General features: G+C 38.2%; 1 protein-coding gene across 2 annotated transcripts; it reads left to right on the plus strand.

The window, feature by feature from the left end:
* The first annotated feature begins 1,279 nt into the window (after window positions 1-1,279).
* Window positions 1,280-20,364, plus strand: PLIN2 (perilipin 2). Of its 2 annotated transcripts, XM_029285942.1 has the most exons (8): window positions 1,280-1,327; window positions 1,412-1,607; window positions 4,661-4,743; window positions 6,257-6,542; window positions 7,232-7,416; window positions 8,867-9,001; window positions 12,137-12,427; window positions 20,187-20,364. In XM_029285942.1, exons 1-8 carry the CDS (start codon window positions 1,298-1,300, stop codon window positions 20,322-20,324), a joined length of 1,344 nt encoding a protein of 447 aa, XP_029141775.1. In that variant the 5' UTR covers window positions 1,280-1,297; the 3' UTR covers window positions 20,325-20,364. The 2 variants fall into 2 exon arrangements, with proteins under 2 accessions (XP_029141775.1, XP_029141776.1); XM_029285943.1 differs by lacking the exon at window positions 20,187-20,364 and having other exon boundaries at window positions 12,137-13,214.
* Window positions 20,365-20,836: the final 472 nt, after the last annotated feature.

The following is a 20,836-nucleotide window of genomic DNA, read 5'->3' on the forward strand; positions in this document are numbered from 1 at the left end:
TAAGATGGGTTGGGAACAATATGCATTGATTCACAAGGTTCTGGAATAGTGAGTTTGTTCTATAGCTGTTCTATAGTATATGTGGGTGTTTGTTCCTTCAAGGCATATTGGGACTGCCTGAGTCCCTGCAATTTTCTTGGCAACATTTTCATAAGTGGTTTGCTGTTGTCTTCATCCTATGGCTGAGAGTGACTGACTCAGCCGCCAACTGGCTTTGTGCCTGAAGCAGGACTAGAACTCACAGTCTGCCCATTTCTAGCTTTTGTGCTTTAACCACTATACCATCCTGGCTTTTTTAGCCACTTAATTACATTCTATGAAATAGTAAATGACTGAAATTTGTGGAATATTGAATGGAATGTGTTTTTAAGTTTTAAGATAAGGCAAGGTGTTCTCTGTGTGTACACTTTACAGAATAAAGAATGCTGTTTTTTTATATAATTTTGCCCCATTAAAAAAAAACTCTGGTAAAAGAAGTCTAGTTTTGAACTCCAATCTTTTTGCTAATTGTATGGCCTTCAGATATGTTTTTTTAATGCTTGTTAGAAAGTAAGCCTTACTATATATGCAAAGAAAGCGTGCTGTTGAGTGAAATGTTATATGCATAATAGCCAAATAAAATAGAACTTGTCAGATTTTTTATGATTATAGAGATATCTTTTCATAAGCTAGAACAATAATTCGGAACATTTTAGTAAGAATAATGCATTGTCACATAATGTGGATAATCATGGCTTCAGGAAACTGTTGCCACACCTGCTGCAGTGGTGCTAAATTATTTACAATATACTTATGATATGAAAGCTATCAACACATTCTGGAATATAAAACCACTTTTTGTCTGCCTTAATTTTGGAATCAAATTATTAAAGCCTCCTGTTTTATGGCTTTGTATGGTAACCAGAACATAGCTCCCAGCTTTATTAATCTTGATTCAAATTTAAGTTTCCTCTGCTGAATTTTAGCTTTTTAAATTTAGCAAGTTTTGAAGTCAGAAGTCAAACTGTCCTGAAAGGTAAATAATTTTGTCAAAATCTTTTAGATGTTTTATGCATCTTGTATGCTTTAGCGAGTATTGCTTAAAAAGACTACATTTTGGCACTTTTGCATTGTCCTACAAATAGCTAGAAAAGATATGTTTTCAAATATTCAGACTTATAACATTCCCCTGCACATGTTTAGAAATTAATAAAAGGTATTAAATATTTTGCTGTTGTCAAAGATTAAAAATAACTTTAAAAATAATTTTTACTACTTGTAATCCTCTTCCAGACTTTAAAACAATCAAGGCAAAAAGATGGCAGCGGTGTCGGCTGATGCCCAGCAGGTATGTCTCAATTAAATAAAGAACATTAGGCAACTTTTGAGGAAGAATTGTGAGTAAATCATCTTGTATTTTGTATTTTTACAGAATGTGGTTTCCAGGGTTGCTAGTTTGCCCCTGGTAAGTTCCACCTACGATATGGTCTCTTCTGCTTATATCAGCACAAAAGACAATTACCCCTATCTTAAATCTGTCTGTGAGATGGCAGAGAAAGGAGTGAAGACTATTACAGCAGTGGCCCTGACCAGTGCCCTGCCCATCATCCAAAAATTGGAGCCGCAAAGTAAGCCACAATACTACTACTACATATCTTTTTGGAACTTTTTCTTTTTCTTTTTCTTAGCACTTTTAACACCTTTTACTTTCCAATGTATGATACCCTTGCATCTCTGATATTCCAGTTCCTTAAAAGAATTGGAACAAAATTTGACCCTGGAGTGTTGGAAGCTTGAAAATAGGTGTGAAAGGTGACTGGAATGGTAGATTAGATTAGATTAGATTAATGCTGGGACCTTGGAAATAGATATGAAAGGTGGGTGGAATGGTAGATGAGATGAGATGGCAGGAGGTCAGTTGCTCCTAATGTGTCATATGCTGCTTGCTGCATATTACATCCCTTTTTTCAAATTTGAGTTTGTGACTTGGCCCTGACACCAAGGCCAAAATGTGTGCACCTCAAACAGAACATTTTCTCAAAATGTTATTTGCTGGAATTACAGGATCTACTTCAAATAATAAATCTTAGGAGAATTTTTGCTAATGTCTCTGCAGCAAGCCTAAGAGCTGCCATGGCTGAACTTCGAGTTTTTAAAATTAAAGTTAAATAGGTTTAGCCTCCAAGATTAAAATTCTAATGGCTTATGTGTCAGGAACTTGAAAGAACTTTGATTCATAAGCTGATGCATAAATAAATAGCTGTTGCTCAAGCTTGCTGAGTCATTACTCTTCACTCACTTCCAGCCAAGGACTTGCCTTTACCTTTCACCTACTTTGTAAATGCCTCACTGTCAGAAACTACATTTTATATTTTATACAGTATTCCCTTGTGTGTGGGTGTCGACTTAAGGGAAAACCTAATCTTGCAAAGTGACAGCAGGCCTGGAAATATTTGGTCATGTTTAAGAGGGCTCTTTCAGCTTGCTAGTGGGAATCTTATGCTCAACTTTGGCCTTAAAATATTAATTCAGGAGGCTTCCTGTTTTATGATGGCACAAAAAAAAGCTGAACTAGCTTTTGATACTTCCTTAATTCAGAGGAGCCTGCCGGATCAGGCCAAAGGGCTATTTCCAATATTATGTAGTCACTTCCGCCTTGGGGGAAGGTCATAAACTAGGACTGTTTTAGTGCCCTTTCACTGTGGTTTGTAAAGAAGGAAGCAATAAATAATCTGTACAAACAACCATTGCTAGACTGATCTTCCATGAATCTGTCCAGTCTTTTTTTAAAACAATGGAACAGTTCTTTTATGAAGACATGCTGTTCCACATGTTTGTAGCAAATTCAGTTGTTTATGTGCTGGCAGCCAGTTTAGTGCAGCCATTAAGGTATGGGCCTGGAAACCAGAATACTGGGTTCTAGTTCCCATCTTGGGCACAAAGCCAATTGGGTGATTTAGGGCAGTCATTCTTTCTTAGCTTTAGGAAGAAAGCAATAGCCAATCACTTCCACAGGCCCTGCCAAGGTGACTGTTTGGCCTTGTATAGTCATCTGTCGGGTCAAGGCTGACACGAAGGGACCAATTTATTATTTATTGGCTGTGTGCAAAAAAAAGGTTTCCTTACATCAATCCTGAACCTCACCCTGCATTTAGTTGCAGCAGGTGACCTTGATTTTTGTCAGTGTATTAAAAGGGAGGAAAAACCTATCTCTCCTACGTAATGTTAATCTGTGTTATGTATAATTTTATATATTTCTGCCATGGCTCTCCTTACACTTGTTTAGTAGTAAGTTTAAAGGCTACAATTGCTTGCCTCAAAGAACAGCTATTCCTTTCAGGAAAGTTGTAAGGAGAGTTTCATAAGAACTCCAGTTTTATAGTTAATCCAGATACTTAGAAATAGATGCAGATTTATAGCATTTATTGCCCACTTTCTGACCTAAAAACTTAATTTACTCCTACAAAGATAAGCATGTGCATTCTTACTCAGGTTTTAGACTTAAGTTTCAGAGGCATTTACCTCATGATAAGTAATCCTTCAGATACGACCATTCATTCAGCAACAATTTAAGTTATAACAGTGCTGAATAAAGGGACTTAGATTTGTCCTTGAAATTCTGACCACACGTTTTATCTTCTTTCTTTGACCTCTCTATCCTGCACGTACAAATGTATCCCACACATTTTTTCTCCTGCCTCCCTGCACACATGCCCTCTTTTTTGGGCCTCCCTATGCACACACACATTCATGCACTCTGCACCCTTTCTCCCTGTGTCACAAGTGTGTCACATGTGTCACTGCTCACATGCATTCACCCCATGCCCCTTTTCCCTGCACACGCCTGCATGGATACATAAGGTACCCCCTTTCCCTGATCTCCCTGTTCTCACACACATGCAAGTACCCCTTACCCTCTTTCCTGCCTCCGTGAATTCACATGCACATACTCCACCTCCGCTTTCCTTGGCCTCCCTGCATTCTCACACATGCGTATACTCTGTGCCCTCTTGGCCTACATGCACTTGCAGATATGTACTCACCCAGTGCCCTTACCCCCGCCTCCCTTTGCTCACATACAGAGACTACCCCATGTCCTGGTTCCCCAGCCTATCTGAGCTCATGTCAAAGCCCAATACCCCTTCCCCCATCCATATGCAGCCTGCGTTGCATGTAGCTTGGCATTTTTATCGCAATCTCTGGTATTTTTCCACTTGAAAGCCTTTACTTCATCCAGTTTACTTAGGAACCATCTCTTGTTTTGAAAACCACCCCTTACTGAACTTATTTAGAAATCTTCAGTCTGGTATTTTTCCATATGCTGTGGTCTCCTGTAGTGCTTCTGTCATACATGTCCATTCATATCTTCACACAAACCTCTTGTCTACTGTATATGTACATAAATGCACATGCCAAACATCTACAAATGAACGTTTTTTAAAAAAATTTAGTATGTAGTACAGCCATTTAGAGTAGCCCCCATGGTGAAATGGGCAGCAAATGTAACAAATAAATGACACTCCAACCCCATAATAATTTTACTTACCATTTTGGTACCTTTTCAAATACTGTTAATACCAAATTATTCTACTTAAAGTGAAGGATCCATAACTACACCCCACAGAATTGTTGGAAAGCATTGTTCTATCAGCAATATCTGAACTGTCCTTAATTGTTGCAGTTGCAGTGGCCAATAACTATGCTTGCATGGGATTGGACAAAGTTGAAGAAAAATTGCCTATACTGTATCAGCCAACTGATAAGGTAGGTTGCTTGGGCATATTTTTATTTGCCTTTAATCCCATTATCTCATAATGGTGCTGTGTTCAAATGATCTGGATTAGTACTTGACATTCAGTGGAGGGTTAGGTTGAATTAGCCCTAAATCAATTTCAGGAAGCTGTGCAAAAAACCTGAAGGGCTGACTATGGTATCAATTACTAAAAAAAAAGGTTTGTTCATGAATTTGGCATGTATTATTTCGTGCACAGATTAATTCAAGAGTCTCACATATAAAATGTCATATAGTGTTTTTAGGAAAGGGGACTCCATCTGTCCCTAAAGGTTTGTGAAATGTTCTAATCTATATAATCTCCTGTGAGCAAGGAAGACATAAAATATTTATACCTCTTTTGGGAGATGCTGGATTTTGGGGAGGATTTTCCTAGACTTATATTAATTCTGTGAGGATTTGCAGATTGTACGCAAAATGCGTACAAACTGGAATTCTGCATGGCAGCTGAAAGCTTGAGAGTGGTTCCTTAGAGACTTTTCAAAGTTCTTACTGGAATATTTCAAAAGTTGAAAAAAATACAACCAGTGTAGGTAAATCATGGTAGCTAGATTTAATAAAATTAAAATGCAAAATTACAGGAAATTTAGGTTTTCTTCTAGTCCCATCTAAACTTCTGCCCCAATACCTAATGAAAGAGCAAACAGGGCCTTCAACTTAAGGGAAGATTATACAGTATACCAACTTAATATAAAATGGTGTTCAGTTTAATTGGTAATGTTTAAAAGTCATATAATTGGCTATCTACAATCATCTTGCCTAAAGCAAGATTCTCATATTTCATCTTAAAAATGCTCTGAAAAACACTATGTATTTGAAGTGCTATTTTATCTACTTTCAGGTGTTTCTTCTGCCCGCTAAACATACCTGGTTTCTTATTCCTCACAGGATTTGATTTCTAGCACTCTTCCTATCTTGGCAGCTGTCTTCTAAAATTGCTGCAGTTTGTCAATGTACTTTTAAATTGCAAAATGAGACATAATACCCCACCTAGGGCCTGACCAAGGCAGAGTAGAATGTTGGACAGTAACTTCCCATGGTGTAAATATTCAGCCAGTTAAGATTCCATTTCACAGTTGTGTCATCTAGTCTGTATTCCATTTTATTAACAGGATAACATGAGCGGTCCAAAGAGTTCTCAAAAATTAGTTAGTGGTTCTGCAATCGCCTCCACTAGCATCTAGAATACAATTCATTTGTGCCTGGAGACCTGCATTCATTTAAATTATCTAAGTTCTTTAAACAGTGATGACCAATTGAGGCTTTGTTTTCTTCTAAGAGAAGACAGACATGAAGTACAAGTTTATACATTCTGCTTTCTTACTATCACATGATCTCAATCCCCATCTTTTTTCCTTACAACAAATCTATAACCTCTTGCTTTTGACGTACCTGATACCACTTGACATCACTGAACATTAAAGCAAATAGACTACATCTCTATGTTCTTTTAGCTCTTGGAGAAACATCTTTAACTTCTTTTAGGTGGTTGCCAATGCTGTGGATGCAGTTGTTGGTGCAAGGGATGCCGTAACAACCACTGTGACTGGTGCCAAGGATACAGTCACACACACCCTTAGTGAAGTTGTTGACAAGACAAAAGGAGTTGTTCTGGACAGTGTGGAGCTAACTAAATATGCAGTCCATGGCAGCATTAACACTGTTCTGCAGAGTCGTATGGTGTGCCTAGTGACCATCGGGGTGGATACCGCACTCAGCAAGTCTGAAATTCTGGTTGATCAGTACCTTCCACATACCACAGAAGAACTGGGTAAGGATTTGCTGGAAGACTCTGTCCAAAGCTACTAATACGCATGTGGGATTGGAAATCTTACTGTTGTGATTTGGTTAATGACTTCTGTTGCAGTGAGGAAGATACAATTTTTGCTCTATACCAATGTTAGCAGCTTTAAGGTATGTGGATGTCAAATCCCAGAATTCTCCAACCAGCAATTCTTTATACTTTATACTTGATTTATTTATTTGTCCAAGTATGGTTAGACACACAAGGAATTTGTCTCCAGTACAGAAACACTCAGTGTATTTGCAAAACAACAGAATATAATAATACTAAAGTGCACAGCCAATAAAAGGGGGAAGTAAAAATTAATAAAGGGGGTAATTTGGGGAATTGAAGTCTGCATATCTTAAAATTGCTACAGATGAGAAACATGGCTGTATACAAATGCCAGTTTGTATAGTTATATGACTGTATGCTTTCTAACAATAGAGCCCATCTTGTAATTCCTCACCTGTCGTGGCTTTTTCAAAGAACTTATGTTTTTGCAAAGTATACCTCTGACCATTAACAGGGGACCCCTACCTCCTTATTGTGTGACGATAATAATTTTTCCTGATTTGAGCCAGCCAATTTATCATTAAGAAGTAGTATGGACTTTTTGTGTATGTACATGATATGGGCCTGATGACAAGACTAATAGGTTTGTATTTTGACTGCAGAAAAACAAGCTACCAACATCAAAGGATTTGAAACTGGAGATCAGAAGCTAAGTTACTATGTTAGACTAGGATCTTTGTCTTCAAAGGTTCGAGCACGTGCCTATCAACAGACTCTAAATGCATTTAGGGATGCTAAGCTCAGAAGCCAAGAGACAATTTCTCAGCTCAATTATACTGTTAACCTGGTAAGTATGATATTTTTCTTAAGTAAGTTATATCAGTAATATTGTGGTCTCCTGCAGCATGCGTGTTTTCTTTGCTCTTCCAAGCCTCTCCTTTTTTTGTGGTCTTTGAAAGTTAATGATACTTACAATGTTGAACTCCGATCAAACCTTCAGAATTAAGATGTTTAACTATCACGTTTGACTTTCTTAAAAAAAAAACACCTTGAGACAATCTTCAAGCATCAGTTCTACAAAAGATTGTAGAAAAATTACCTCAAGTGAAGCCTAGTCAATACTGATAGCAAGATCATGCAACTCCTTCAAGATTATGCAACAAATTTAATTACTCTTTTATTTCTCCTTGGATGTTCTTTTTGAACATCACTGCTGAATTGCTTTTGTTCCCAGGATCAAATATGAGATAGCATGAAACAAGAGCCTTGAGCATGAATAAAATGCTTACCTTGCACATAGGACACATTTGCACAGTACACTAACATTGGCTTACATTAGCCATAGGTTGTTGAACATACTATAGGCTCCTGATTTCACACAACACAAAGGCATAAATCAGATTTTATAAACCACAGTACAAAATGTGCTAAGCCAAATGGACCACATGACCTCTCCATGCAGAGTGGGCATCCAATTTTTGAGTAACGCTACAGCCAGCTCACAAAGTATTATCTGGCAATAAGTGTCTAAAAATCTCTATAGAACCTTTTTTTTTCTTCTACAACAGTGGAAAAGTGTTCCTCCGTCTTGTAGGCCTTCCAGAAGCAAAGTAGGGCAACCGATGAAATTTGTGTTCTGACTCGAGTGCCACTCTTTCTGTCTACAGTGTTGAATTGAAAATACAGAATGTGGAGCATGCATCATCTTGATGCACAATTCATAATTTTTGTGTAATTTCGGTTTGTACTGGGTGCCTGTGGCCTCTCTCACTTAATCTCTGGGAGAAGATCGTTATTTCTCCCATGTCCAGCTCTGCCTTCCTTTGGAGAGCTCTGTTGAACGTACATGTCCAAGGTCGCTAGACTGCATATTTTGTCAATTCAAGAGCAACCAAATTAATAGCCATAAATGTCTGAGGATCTTTCAGAGCTTTTCAACAATGGGGGGAAAATGGAGAGGCTTAGCCTTCAACCATGCACCCTGACTGTGAACCTCTCAAAAGGGCACAGCTGACACAGCAGTCCCGAATTACCAGCTGTGTGTCATTGCTCTCACAGCTACCAAAGGAGTCACTACTGCTTCTTCTGAGTCAGATGGTCCAAAAGAGACCAAAATTCCTTTTTTTTAAAAAAAAAACAACAACACAACTATAGGATATGAGATTCTTAACATCATGACATCAAAAAGAGGTTGCATATTTTATTTTTTTTGGTCAGTTTTTTTGGTCATTATTTTAAAAGCAATAAAAAGAGGATTGTATGCTTTTGTAAACTTGGGTATATGTTATGCATTGTAGCTGGAATATGCCAGAAAGAACATGACTAATGCTAACGTGAAACTTCAAGATGCTCAACAGAAATTATATAATTCCTGGACAGAATGGAGGAAAAACATTAGCCAAAATGGTGAGGCACCTTCACACAGTGCTGAGGTAAGTGGAAAGGAATACATGCTGAAGATACGTTGACAAAGAACTAATTCCACTTAAAAGTGACATTTTCATGGTTTATATTGTGTTAACAAGTTTTTCATTGTGTAACACAGGCAGCAGCATTAACAATTAAACCAGAAACATGTTAGTCAGGAGCTGATCTCAAATATATGACTTTGCTATCACTCGATGACAAAGATTTTGCTTCCTGAACACTTTTGGGCATATCTTATAGATGTTTGGCTGCTAGACACAAAAATTACCTGTAATTTAATCTATCACCTACTATGTTTTAAAGAAATCTTCTGTTTTTATACAATGGCAATGTATATCCTTCAGTACCTGTTGGCATTGTTGCACACGTGAAAGAAACGTACGAAAACATGGAACTGTTGTCGAAGCACATCCAGTATACCAAGTATGTAGAGTTCTAAATGAGGTGGCTGTGCTGCTTGGAATATAGCTCAGATACATTAAATCAGGGGTTCTCAACCTTGGCAACTTTAAGACTTGTGGACTTCAACTCCCAGAATTCCTCAGCCAGCATGCCTGGCTGAGGAATTCTGGGAGTTGAAGTCCACAAGTCTTAAAGTTGCCAAGGTTGAGAACCCCTGCATTAAATAGTATTGTTCCTTATGCAAATGGAACAGCTGTGCAAAAGAGTCATATTAAATTAAAAAGAAATGGCTATTCCAAAAGCATTTGATTCCAGGACAGAATAATGTGGCACATGACTCATTTGTTGACCCATGAAAGATATTTTTTTGCCTCCGCTTCACATACAACTCAAGACCGATAAAAACGTTTGTGAAAGCGATGAACAAGGAAGGTGAAGGTTTTCATTATTTGAGACAGATGTTTCCAAGAATAACTGATGCCAAGATTAAGGAAGGCATTTTTATTGGTCTACATATGAGATATGCCATCAATGACAAGCAGTTCAAAGATCTGTTAGTGGAGCCAGACAAAATTGCCTGGAAAACATTCAAGGATGTGTTGAGAATTTTCTTGGCAACTACAGCGCACTAAACTACATTCAGCTGGTTGGCAAACTTCTTACAGCATGCAAGGCCATGAAGTGCCACATGTCACTGAAGATTCATTTTCTGCATTCTACATTGCCACAATGGAAAAACAGTATTAGCTCAATTGGAATCCATCAATACTGTCTAAATACTGTTAGATACTACAATGAAATGCATTTGACTCTATGTACAAATGGAAATCAGCAGCAAAATGCTTTTGGCCCAGTTGAACTCCAGCAGTGTGTCGGAAACCTTATGCCAGGGGTCCCTAACCCCTGGTCCATGGACCGGTACAGGGCCGCAGCATGCCAGCATCCGGGCCACACAAACAATCAAAGCCCCATCCGTAGGATGCAGGCAGCACGCAAAACCATGCACCCTCCAGTCCGCAGAAAAACCTGTCCACGGAACCGATCCCTGGTGCCCAAAAGGTTGGGGACCTCTGCCTTATGCAATTAAATACTTATAATTATTAAAAGTTAATTTCATATTTCTCAAGGTCCCTAATTGATACAGTCATTCTAAAATTATATTTGTTTTCAGTTTGAAGGGGTCTATCACAATAACCTAAAAGTTTTTCAGGAAGCAGAAATTTGGAAAAAAAATCGTTGTCCAGTGTGTCTAACTGTAATTTGCAGAATCACCTAGAGAAGCTGATGAAGAAATTAAGATAATTAGACTAGAGCACAAGAGGAAATAAATAGCTTCATTTTACTGCTGCATACTTAGAGAATAGCAGGGTCTCCATTGCATTATTATTTTCTGTCAGTAATTATCTTTTGCTTGGCTTTTGGTTTCACATGTGGAGTACACCTGAAACACTTAGCAATAAAATGTCCTGAAGATTACCTTAAAACTACAGCTGTGATATTGTATTTAGGATTAAATTACTTGCTTAAATTTTATTCTTGTTTCTATTGTGCATTAATTGCTTATTTCCCAAAAACTTTTTATAGAAAATAATGAGCTATAAAGGCAATATTTCCCACTCCTTAAAAAACTTTACAGAATGCAAGCCAGTATAAGAGTCAGTGGAATATAAGAGTTTAAGAGTTCAAAACGCTAGATATTAAAGGAATATGAACTAAAGAGGCAAGGCAGACTTTTAAAAAATCAATTCTTCCATCATTATAAATTCTCTTCCTGTTCTAGAGGATTGAAGAGTTTCTTATACAGCATGAAAATTTTATTACGCTGCAGGTGGAAAGAAGAATTGACAAACTATTTTGTTCTCTGCTGGATCCTACACTAGGGAAGATGGATCCATTCCACATTGTGTGGATTGAAATAGCCATAGCATTTAGGCTTATATACCACCCCATAATGCTTTACAGCACTCTCTAGGCAGTATACAATGTAGAAGCATTATTTGCAAATTGCCCCCAACAATCTTGGTCCTCATGTTACTGACCTCGGAAGGATAGAAACCTGAGTTAATTTTGAGCTCTGTCAGGATTGAACTCCAGGCTGTGGGCAGAGTTTGCCTGCAGTAGTGCACTTTAACCACTGCGCCACCAGGGCTCATAAATAAAGGTGGGATTTGATCAAATCATATTACAATGCCCCAGCTAAATCCAATTTTGCTTCCAAAGTTGGGTATGTCCATGCTGGAAGCTCTTGCTCACATCATTAGGCGATGATGTCCTACTTACAGGTTTCCCTACGTCCTTCACTAATGAAGCATTACAACAGCGGTTCTCAGCCTATGGGTCGCGACCCCATTTGGGGTTGATCGACCATTTCACGGGGGTCGCCAAGCAAAGCTGTCCGCCATTTTTTTTCCCTTTTCCGGCGGGTGCCTTACCTCCCTTGAGCTGGGCCAGCTGGTGGTCGGCCTGCTCCGTCTCTGCCGCTTGCCAGCTACGCCTCGGCCGGCGCAGGGGGCGGAACCACGCATGCGCGGCGCTCCCGGGCAGGGAAAGTCCTCAACTTACGACCGGTTGGGTAGTCCTCGACTTACGACCGGTTTAGTCCTCGACTTATGACCGGTTGGGGTCGCGGCATTAAAAAGGTTGAGAACCACTGCATTACAAAGATACTGTTTTAAGTTGTGAAATTTAAAAACTGTTTGCAAAGAACTCTTTGTACTAAGAGCTGTTCTCTTTTTCAGCACATTGAATCACGCACTCTAGCAATTGCACAGAACTTGAGTCAGCAGCTTCAGACCACCTGCCTCACGCTGGTGTCCAGCATACAGGGTTTGCCACAGAACGTTCAGGACCAGGTTCACCACGTTGGGGAAATTGCAGGAGACGTGTACAAAAGCTTCCGGTCAGCCTCTTCTTTCAGAGAAGTGTCTGACAACCTTCTTACCTCTAGTAAAGGCCAGTTGAAGAAAATGAAAGAATCGCTGGATGATGTGATGGATTATCTTGTTAACAACACACCCCTCAACTGGCTGGTAGGTCCCTTTTACCCACAATTGGCTGGCCCTCACAATGCTGAGCACAAAGGTGAAGGGGATAAAAAAACCAACCAGGAGAACAAACGGCCTGAACAAAAGGAAGAATAAATTGCAGCAGGCAAATGTACATTTAGTGCCCTAACTAACAAGATGGCTTAGCCAGTAGCAGAATTTTGTTTTATTTCCATTAAAGTTTTCTCTGTCAAAGGGAACTGTCATAATGAAACAGTGCTGCACGTTTAAGTTGTATGTCCTTTGCTTAAGTGGACTGAAAAATGTGGGTGCCTTATGACTTCTAAACCTCAGCTGATTACATTGGAGACTACAGCTTGTTCAGCTATTTAGCTATGAAGCCCCATCTTGCCTTAGGAATTGATCTTTAAAACAAAGCCTTCCAATGTATATTAGAAAACAAAGCAAACCACTTAATTAGAAAAGAACTTTGGGAAAAAAATACTGTAAGGTAATCAGAATATCGATACCCTTGCACTCATGCTATTTCTTAAAAACATTAAGCCACATTATTTTAACACTAGAAGAGCACTCTGATCAACTTCACTGCTCTGTTTGAATGAAGTTTATGACTAACATTTTCAGGTGAACGTTTATAGTATTTAAAATCCTAAGACTTTGTACTACTTAATCACTCCACTTGAAGTACCCTCAAGTATTATGCACTCAGTTCAAGATTCACACTGTGTGTACGCGGGTATGTAGCTTGTCTTCAGTAGCACTTTGCCTTGTAATTCTCCATGTATTCTCTCAAGTAATAAATGCTTCAGCAGCCAAAGTCTGTCTCTTGAATTGTGTAAGCAAGTGTGGTTACAAATATTCTATATTGTGATTCAAATTATTATTGAGCTGGGTTGTATTTTAAAACTGGGTGAATATAAACTGCTGGTCCCTTAATCGGCATTTCACGCATTACATCTAAATTAAATGGGCTCAATGTTGCTGCCGCATTTGTTTCCTTCTGTGGCTCCCCATCCAGCTTTACTAACTATCTGCTGTTGCTTAAGCTTTACCATTTCTGTTGTTTGACACTGCTCTCAAAGGGAGCGTTGTGACTTGGTGGTGATTTTTTTTTAAAGCTACTGGGGTCCAGTTCAGATACCCTGTGATCTTGGACAATCCATCAGATTTTGTAATAGTCCTGACTCTTATAATTGAGAACTCGTGGATATGGGAAAAAATGTTTATGCCAAGCAGAAATGTATGTCTTTTGTTTTATTGCTTGGCTGTATTGCACTAGCAGTTTCCAAAACTCTGTGCGATACCGGTAATAGTTTTGTCTAAATATAGAAGAAATAGGCTGTAGAATGTGAGGTGATATGTTCTCAATGGCTAAGATTCTGCTAAGTTGATAAAATAGAATGAAACAGCAAAGAAGCTGTTTTTAGACCACACTTTTATAAAACTAGATTTTTCAACAAAACAAATTTAGTCTATTACTAAATTCCCTTAATGCACTCCTGAAATTACTAAACAGCGCTAATTAACTTTGCTTAACTTACTTTGGTATATCACCTTTGGGGCATTATCTAGTTTAGTGATGGCGAACCTTTTAGAGACCGGGTGCCCAAAAACTGGTCCGCCCCCCGGCCCGGCCCTGCTCTGCCCCCCACTCCACCCGCCTGCAGGGCCACTCACCACAGATCGCCCAGGAAGCCTTGCAGTGCCATGGTGGCCACGCCCTCCGCCCTGCACCCCGCAGCATCTGCACGTCATGGGGCGCAAGGGTGGAGTCTTGCCCCTGCTGCCCAGCTGCCATGTGCTTGGCTGCACTGCTCCGCTTGGGTCGCGCCTGGGGGAGCATCTACAGGCAGGCTGCTGGTGAGGAGGGGATTGTGGGGGGAGGTGGGGCTGGGGCAACGGCATGTGTGCCATAGGTTTGCCACCACTGATCTAGTTACTTAAAGGGATAATCTTAATTTCAGCAGCAATATAAGAAAATAATACTTCTTAAATTGCAAGCAAGGTGATATCTCAATGATATAGAAAGGCAATTGAACCCATAAATTTGAGATCACTTGTTTGGATAGATGTCCATAACTATTTTCTTAGGTTGCACAATTCCATCATTGTATGAACATTGACTTCCTGCAGTAAAATAAAATGGCATGAGATTCTAAATCATGTTGATAATCGGACCTAAAAGCTAATTCTAGATTTAGGAGTATTCCTACTTTGGGTATGGGCAATTGATCTGGTGCACAATTTTGGCATTATATGAAAATAGGGCAAAGCACAAAGTTTCTTAACTTGGTTCAGTTGTATGAACAAAAATACTCTTAATTTTCTTGGTCAGTGTCATTGGCTTTGATAAAATAGTAAGAGCTGGTTTAAAAAACATTAACACGTGCTGGAGGAGACCCAAACGTGACTTGAAGAAACAGTGATGGGCAGTCTTTCTCAGACAGAATCCCATATTAGGAAGGGTGAATGAAAAAGTAGAATCCTTAGAAACATGATAGTTTGTAATATAGCATATGGCTGCCTTTCAAGAGCAAATTGAGGTAGGGCTTATGTCTTTGTAAGTGGACTGCTAGAGTTTCGGATTACAGATTTTTGTGCAACCGGCTCAAGGTTGACTCAGCCTTTCATCCTTCTGAGGTCGGAAAAATGAGCACCCAGATTGTTGGGGAAAATAGGCTCACTCTAAACCGCTTTAGAGAGGGCTGTAAAGCACTATAAAGCAGTATATGTCTAACTGCTATTGCTATTACTTGCTGTAATGCATGCTCCTCTGGTTACATTGTCGTGTACATAAAATATTTAATAGTTTCTCTAACCTCAGAAGATCATTTCATAAAATGTCAGTAATAATTGTTCAGAGCCCTCCAGCTACTAGACTCACAGAAACAATGGTCGATATGGTTTTGGAAAATAAAATCATCACCTGTTGTCTCAAAGATTAGGGGCCAGATTTTCCTACCTGGGAAGTTTCATAAAAATAAATTAAGGGCTCTGCATTGTCAGTGCTTCCCCCCCCCCCCATAAGATAAGAGGGCTGGAAAAAAGGTGATGGGGACTGACAATAGATTGGCTCATTCATGTGGTTTAAATACACTACACTGCAGAGGACGTGATCTAGTTGATGCCTGATTTATAAGATCACTATCTGTCCTTGCTATTGTAAACATGCAACAAACTTTACAAAGGAAGTTTCAGAATATTTATCAGATTAAACGAAACTACAAATGATCAAAATAATATTAAGATTGATTTATTAAATTTACAAGCTGCTTGTCTCACTCTGCTCTGGGTAATTTAAAATTAACATTAGGTACAAAATAAAAAAAACAAGCCAGAATGATACATTGGTCACATCTTCTCTGTTAAGTCCATCAACCACCTCCAAGCCAACCAGCTGAGCCGTTGCCATTCCTTCATAAAATATATTTTATAGATAACAACTTGAGTATAGAAAATCTGAATTACATTTATTGATGCTCAAATTGCATTGCAGTTCTGAGACTTGAATTTATATTGACACTTTGTGATTATCTTTGATTATTCTCTGCAGATATCTTCATAGACCAAAATGTTTTGGCTATAAAATAATAGATACCCAATTCAAACTTGTAAAGTACCAGCTGCTTGATAGTGATGTAGTGATGCTAGTAATATTTAGAGGCTGGAAGACTGGCAGTTTTCAAAAGTATTCTGAGATGCTTTAGCACAAAGTTGGATAATACAATAATTCATTAAAACATACGATACCTATAGCTAGTGCTTTGGCAATAATCCAGAAAACATAAATAAACTTATATCTTGTAGTCAGAAATGTCAACTGGTACCTGATATGTCAATTATTACCTGGTGCCTGATAAGGAAGAGGCCTTAGACCAGGGGTCTTCAAACGTGGCCGTTTTATGACTTTTGTGGACTTCAGCTCCCAGAATTCCACGTCATAAAAGGGCCAAGTTTGAAGACCCCTGCCTTAGACCTCTGGTTTGGTGAACTACATCTATCTTTCTTGATCCTTCACCATATAACAGATACTGATGGGAGCTGCAAAGCAAGGTCATCTGGAAAGCCACAGATTTCTTCCCCTACCCCAAAAGCGATTCTTATTCCTTCTTTAAAGGAAGGTAGAAAGACAATAGGATATATGTTCTGAGCAGGAAGTTTTAAAACAAATTCAACTTAAATGCTGAAGCAACATGTTTTTAGGCATTATGCCACACTTCCAGGGACCTATATACAGTGTCATGATGTATAGAAAAATGATGTGGGTTCTGGCACAAGGCCTCAGTATTGCTTTTGTCAGCTTCCCCTTGCCCCCGAGAACACTGATACTGGGGATTTACAAAAGGAAATTTTGACAGAAAGTGCAAACTAATGCAAAGTCTCTATGGATTACAGGGGCATATAAGACCAAACCCTTTTAATAATAAAATATTTTAAAGAAAGCTACGATACCAATCGGGAGAGAAAGTAGTTATACAGAGGGAAAAGTTATAATAATAACTCAATAATAAGCGAAACAAAACAGCAAAACAAATTTGTTGGTTTCAGTTTAAGCACTGCATCTCTCAAGGGTCTTAAACTTCCAACCACCATGAAATATTGCATATACACTCCTGCAGTCACATGATTACATTTTGGGTGTTCAGCAACTGGTTCACTTTTCTGGTCTGGTTGTAGCATCCCACAGTCGTATGACCACAAATTGCAATGATTTTTTCCCGGTTTCCGTTGTTTTTTGCCGGTTTCTGGCAAGAAAGCCCATTTGGGAAAATGGATTCAAATTTATCACCATGTGATTTCACTGAATGACCAGCAGAAAAACGGTCATGAAATCAGGTGCAATCATGCGGGTGCTTTAACTTACCTCCTTCATGACTTACAACTGAAATTCCAATCCCAATTACGGTCATAAGTTGAGAACTACCTGTAATTTGCTATTCAGTTAGTAACATCCCCAATTTATATAACTGAATGTAAAAAAACATAAAACCAGTGAATAGTTTTTTGTCTCAGTGGATAACTGTTCATTGTTGGCCTGAATTTCAGATAGAAACGTTTTTGTTATTTCAAATGATAAGCCAATAATTTTCTCATTCCCAATAGTTCTGATAGACATTTCAAGGAACAAGGTATTCTGAAAATAGTTGCCTCACTTTAAATCTTGGGGGCTATAAATACTTAATTCATCTGTGGGATTTCATCTGGTATATGACATTCATCTGGCATGTGACAAAAGAAAATCTTTAACCATTTTTCCAACTCTATAAAATTAGTATTTTATTGCTACTGATTCAGTAGCAATAATGATTCCACAAACAGATGTCTTAAATGCATCCTAGGGGATTAGCATATTAATACAGCCATGATTTATTTCAAAAATGAGCATATGTCCTTGTTGATCTATTTCATAAACAATTACTGCAAACAGAAATATTAAAATACCATGTAGAATTAAGTTATAATTTTGAAATTTCAGAGTGAGAGTCATTGGAGAACAGTCTGAGATTGCAGTGGAGCCTATTGAGAAGTCCACAATTTGGTTCACCAGAATAGAAGAAATAAGTAATCTATTCTAAAACCATTTTTTCATATCCATGAGAAAAAAGAATGCAGTATTCACTACATTTTAGATTTTTAAAAACACCAAATGTCTCTTAACTGAATTCTGCTGTAAATGCTTGCAGTGGTTTTGAATTTTCAGAATAAAGTACGGTAGGTCTTTTGAAGTGCTTCAGTTCAGCTGAGTTCTTAAGCTACATTAAAATCGGCAACACAACTTGTTATATTGAGGTTTTGCAGAATATGGTTTAGAGAAACTTCTGTGAGGTTTTTATTCTGAAGTATATTAGAGCAAAAATGACATTAGCTGTATTTACTATCAAAAAATAAAGTACCCTTCACTGCCACAGAGCTCATGTTCTACATTACTTTTAAAATAGCTATTAAATATACAATACTAAATTACCTTTACATGCTTTATTTCAGCATCCACTAATACAGTTTCATCAAATGTAGATCCTAGGCCTCAAAAAATATAGAATATATGATCCATCATAATAATATATAGTTAAATTTTTTCCAGATGATTGCAAACTTAAATTTAGTCTGTCTACATTCCAGCTCATTGTTTTAAGTACTGTAATGTAGTCAAAATATTTTTCTCAAGGTTTTTTAAATCATCTGTTTTCAGTCCCTAACCAGCACACAAAAATCCAGAGAAATAGAATACACACAAAATATAACAATCCCCACCCCAAAACATCTCAACAGGAGAGGAAACTCTCTAGGTCAACTCAGATCATCTTAGATAAATTTATGTCACATGCATAATTAGTGAGATAACAGGAATTTGAAGACTATATTAACAATAAAATAATTTAGTTTTAATACACAAATGAAGAAATGGGATTTTTCCTAGTTGTATCAGGATATGCTGCAGCAAAGATGAAGGGGATACAGTGCAAAGTTATGTTCAGTCTGTTGACTAACTTTTTAGTCAAAATACTGGAGTGTCGTATTTTGGAGTATCATATTTCATTAACGGAACCAATATGAAATAAACCTGGACTAGCAGTCTGTCTCCAGGAGTGCACATTATCTTTAAATTGTAATGAAAAGTTCTTTGTAGTAGCATTCAATTAGACTCTTTGTGAACATCATTAATGTTCTCAGTTTTTTTTTTTTGAATGATAGAGTTTTTTTCTAGTTGTCTGTACCTTGTGTATTTAAGAGATTACAACTCTATGATAACAGCCACCAAATTGGATTGGGCCAACGAGGCATCACTCAACTCTATCTCTTTTTTATACAATGGGATGCTCCCAGACAGGAGATGAAAACATATCCTATCATTGTTTCCTTACAACTAGTGTTAGGAGACATGCTGTTGAAAAAACAGTCCCCTATTAATTTATCTAATCCCCATTTAGAACTTCCCAGGTTAGTGGTATCACCATGTCTTGTAATAATGAATTCCACAAATTAATTAGGTACTGGGTGAAAAAGTACAGGTAGTCCTCAACTTATGACCACAACTGAGCCCAAAATTTCTGTTGCTAAGTGAAACATTTGTTAAGTGAATTTTGTCCCATTTCACGACCTTTCTTGCCACAGTTGTTAAGTGAATCACTGCAGTTGGCAAGTTAGTAACATGGTTGTTAAGTGAATCTGGCTTCCCCATTGACTTTGCTTGTCAATAGGTCACAAAAGGTGACCAGACCATGGGGCAGTACAACCATCGTAAATATGAATCAGTTGCCAAGCATCTGAATTTTGATCACATGATCATGGGAATGCTGCAAAGATTGTAACTGTGAAAAAGTCACTTTTTTCACTGCCACTGTAACTTTGAACGGTCACTAAATGAACTGTTGTTAAGTCGAGGACTACCTGTATAGCCTTCTGCCTATTCTAAATCTTGAATCTTTGGATGATCCTGTCCTGATTTTAAAGGGAGAAAAACTTCTTCCCATTCACTTATTGTTTTATACACCTTCATGATGACCACCTCAATCACCTTCTTCCTAAGCAGTGTCTCAAATGTTCTGGCTCTTTTTTTTTTAATAGGGAAAGCGTATGAATATGCTGGTATCCATTTTGATTGCTTTTATCTCCCCGCCCCATTTTCTTTCCTTTTTAATTATTTCTATTTAAAACAAAGTTGTAGAGATTTTGCTAGCCGATTCTTTGGGTTTACATGCTTAATGCTGGGGTAAAGTGGGGAAGGAGGGTGTGTAGAATTCAAATGTTGCCTTCAAATTTATTTGAGCTTATTTTTCTGTAGGTTCCAGATTTCACTATCACAGAATTGTCTTCAGAATCTGATGAGATACCGGACATCTCAGATTTGGATGAAGAAGGATTGCCTGACTATTCCCATGCAAATGGCCCAATTACCATGGAACAAATAGTGGAAGCATAAGAAAAGCTGTTCCTTCAATGCAATGTATGTGTGTGCTGTGTGTATGTGTGTGATCTACATCCACATAGACACACATACAGTGTATATGCACACTTAATTACAATTCTGCTTTATGGGACGATAGCTATTGGAGAGCGCATTTTTGTTTAATTTAGATCAGCCAACATTCAGCTTCTTGATTCATTGTTATTATGGAACATAGACAAGTATTTTAGGATAAACCATAGATGCTTTAGGTCAGGGGTCTTCAAACTTGGCCCTTTTATGACTTGTGGACTTCCAGAATTCCCCAGCCAGGCATGCTGGCTCAGGAATTCTGGGAGTGGAAGTCCACACGTCATAAAAGGGCCAAGTTTGAAGACCCCTGTTTTAGGTGATAGATAAATGTATTGAAATAGTCTTAAATATCCTTTGAAGCTTAGATCACAATTGGGCCAATAAAAACTTTTGAAGTAGCAGCCTTAACAATTCACCTGAAATGTGGACTATCAGATGATTTGCTGTCTTAAACT

This window comes from Protobothrops mucrosquamatus, unplaced genomic scaffold (assembly GCF_001527695.2).
Source record: "Protobothrops mucrosquamatus isolate PMUCROS unplaced genomic scaffold, P.Mucros_1.0 scaffold2579, whole genome shotgun sequence".
Lineage (NCBI taxonomy): Eukaryota > Metazoa > Chordata > Lepidosauria > Squamata > Viperidae > Protobothrops > Protobothrops mucrosquamatus.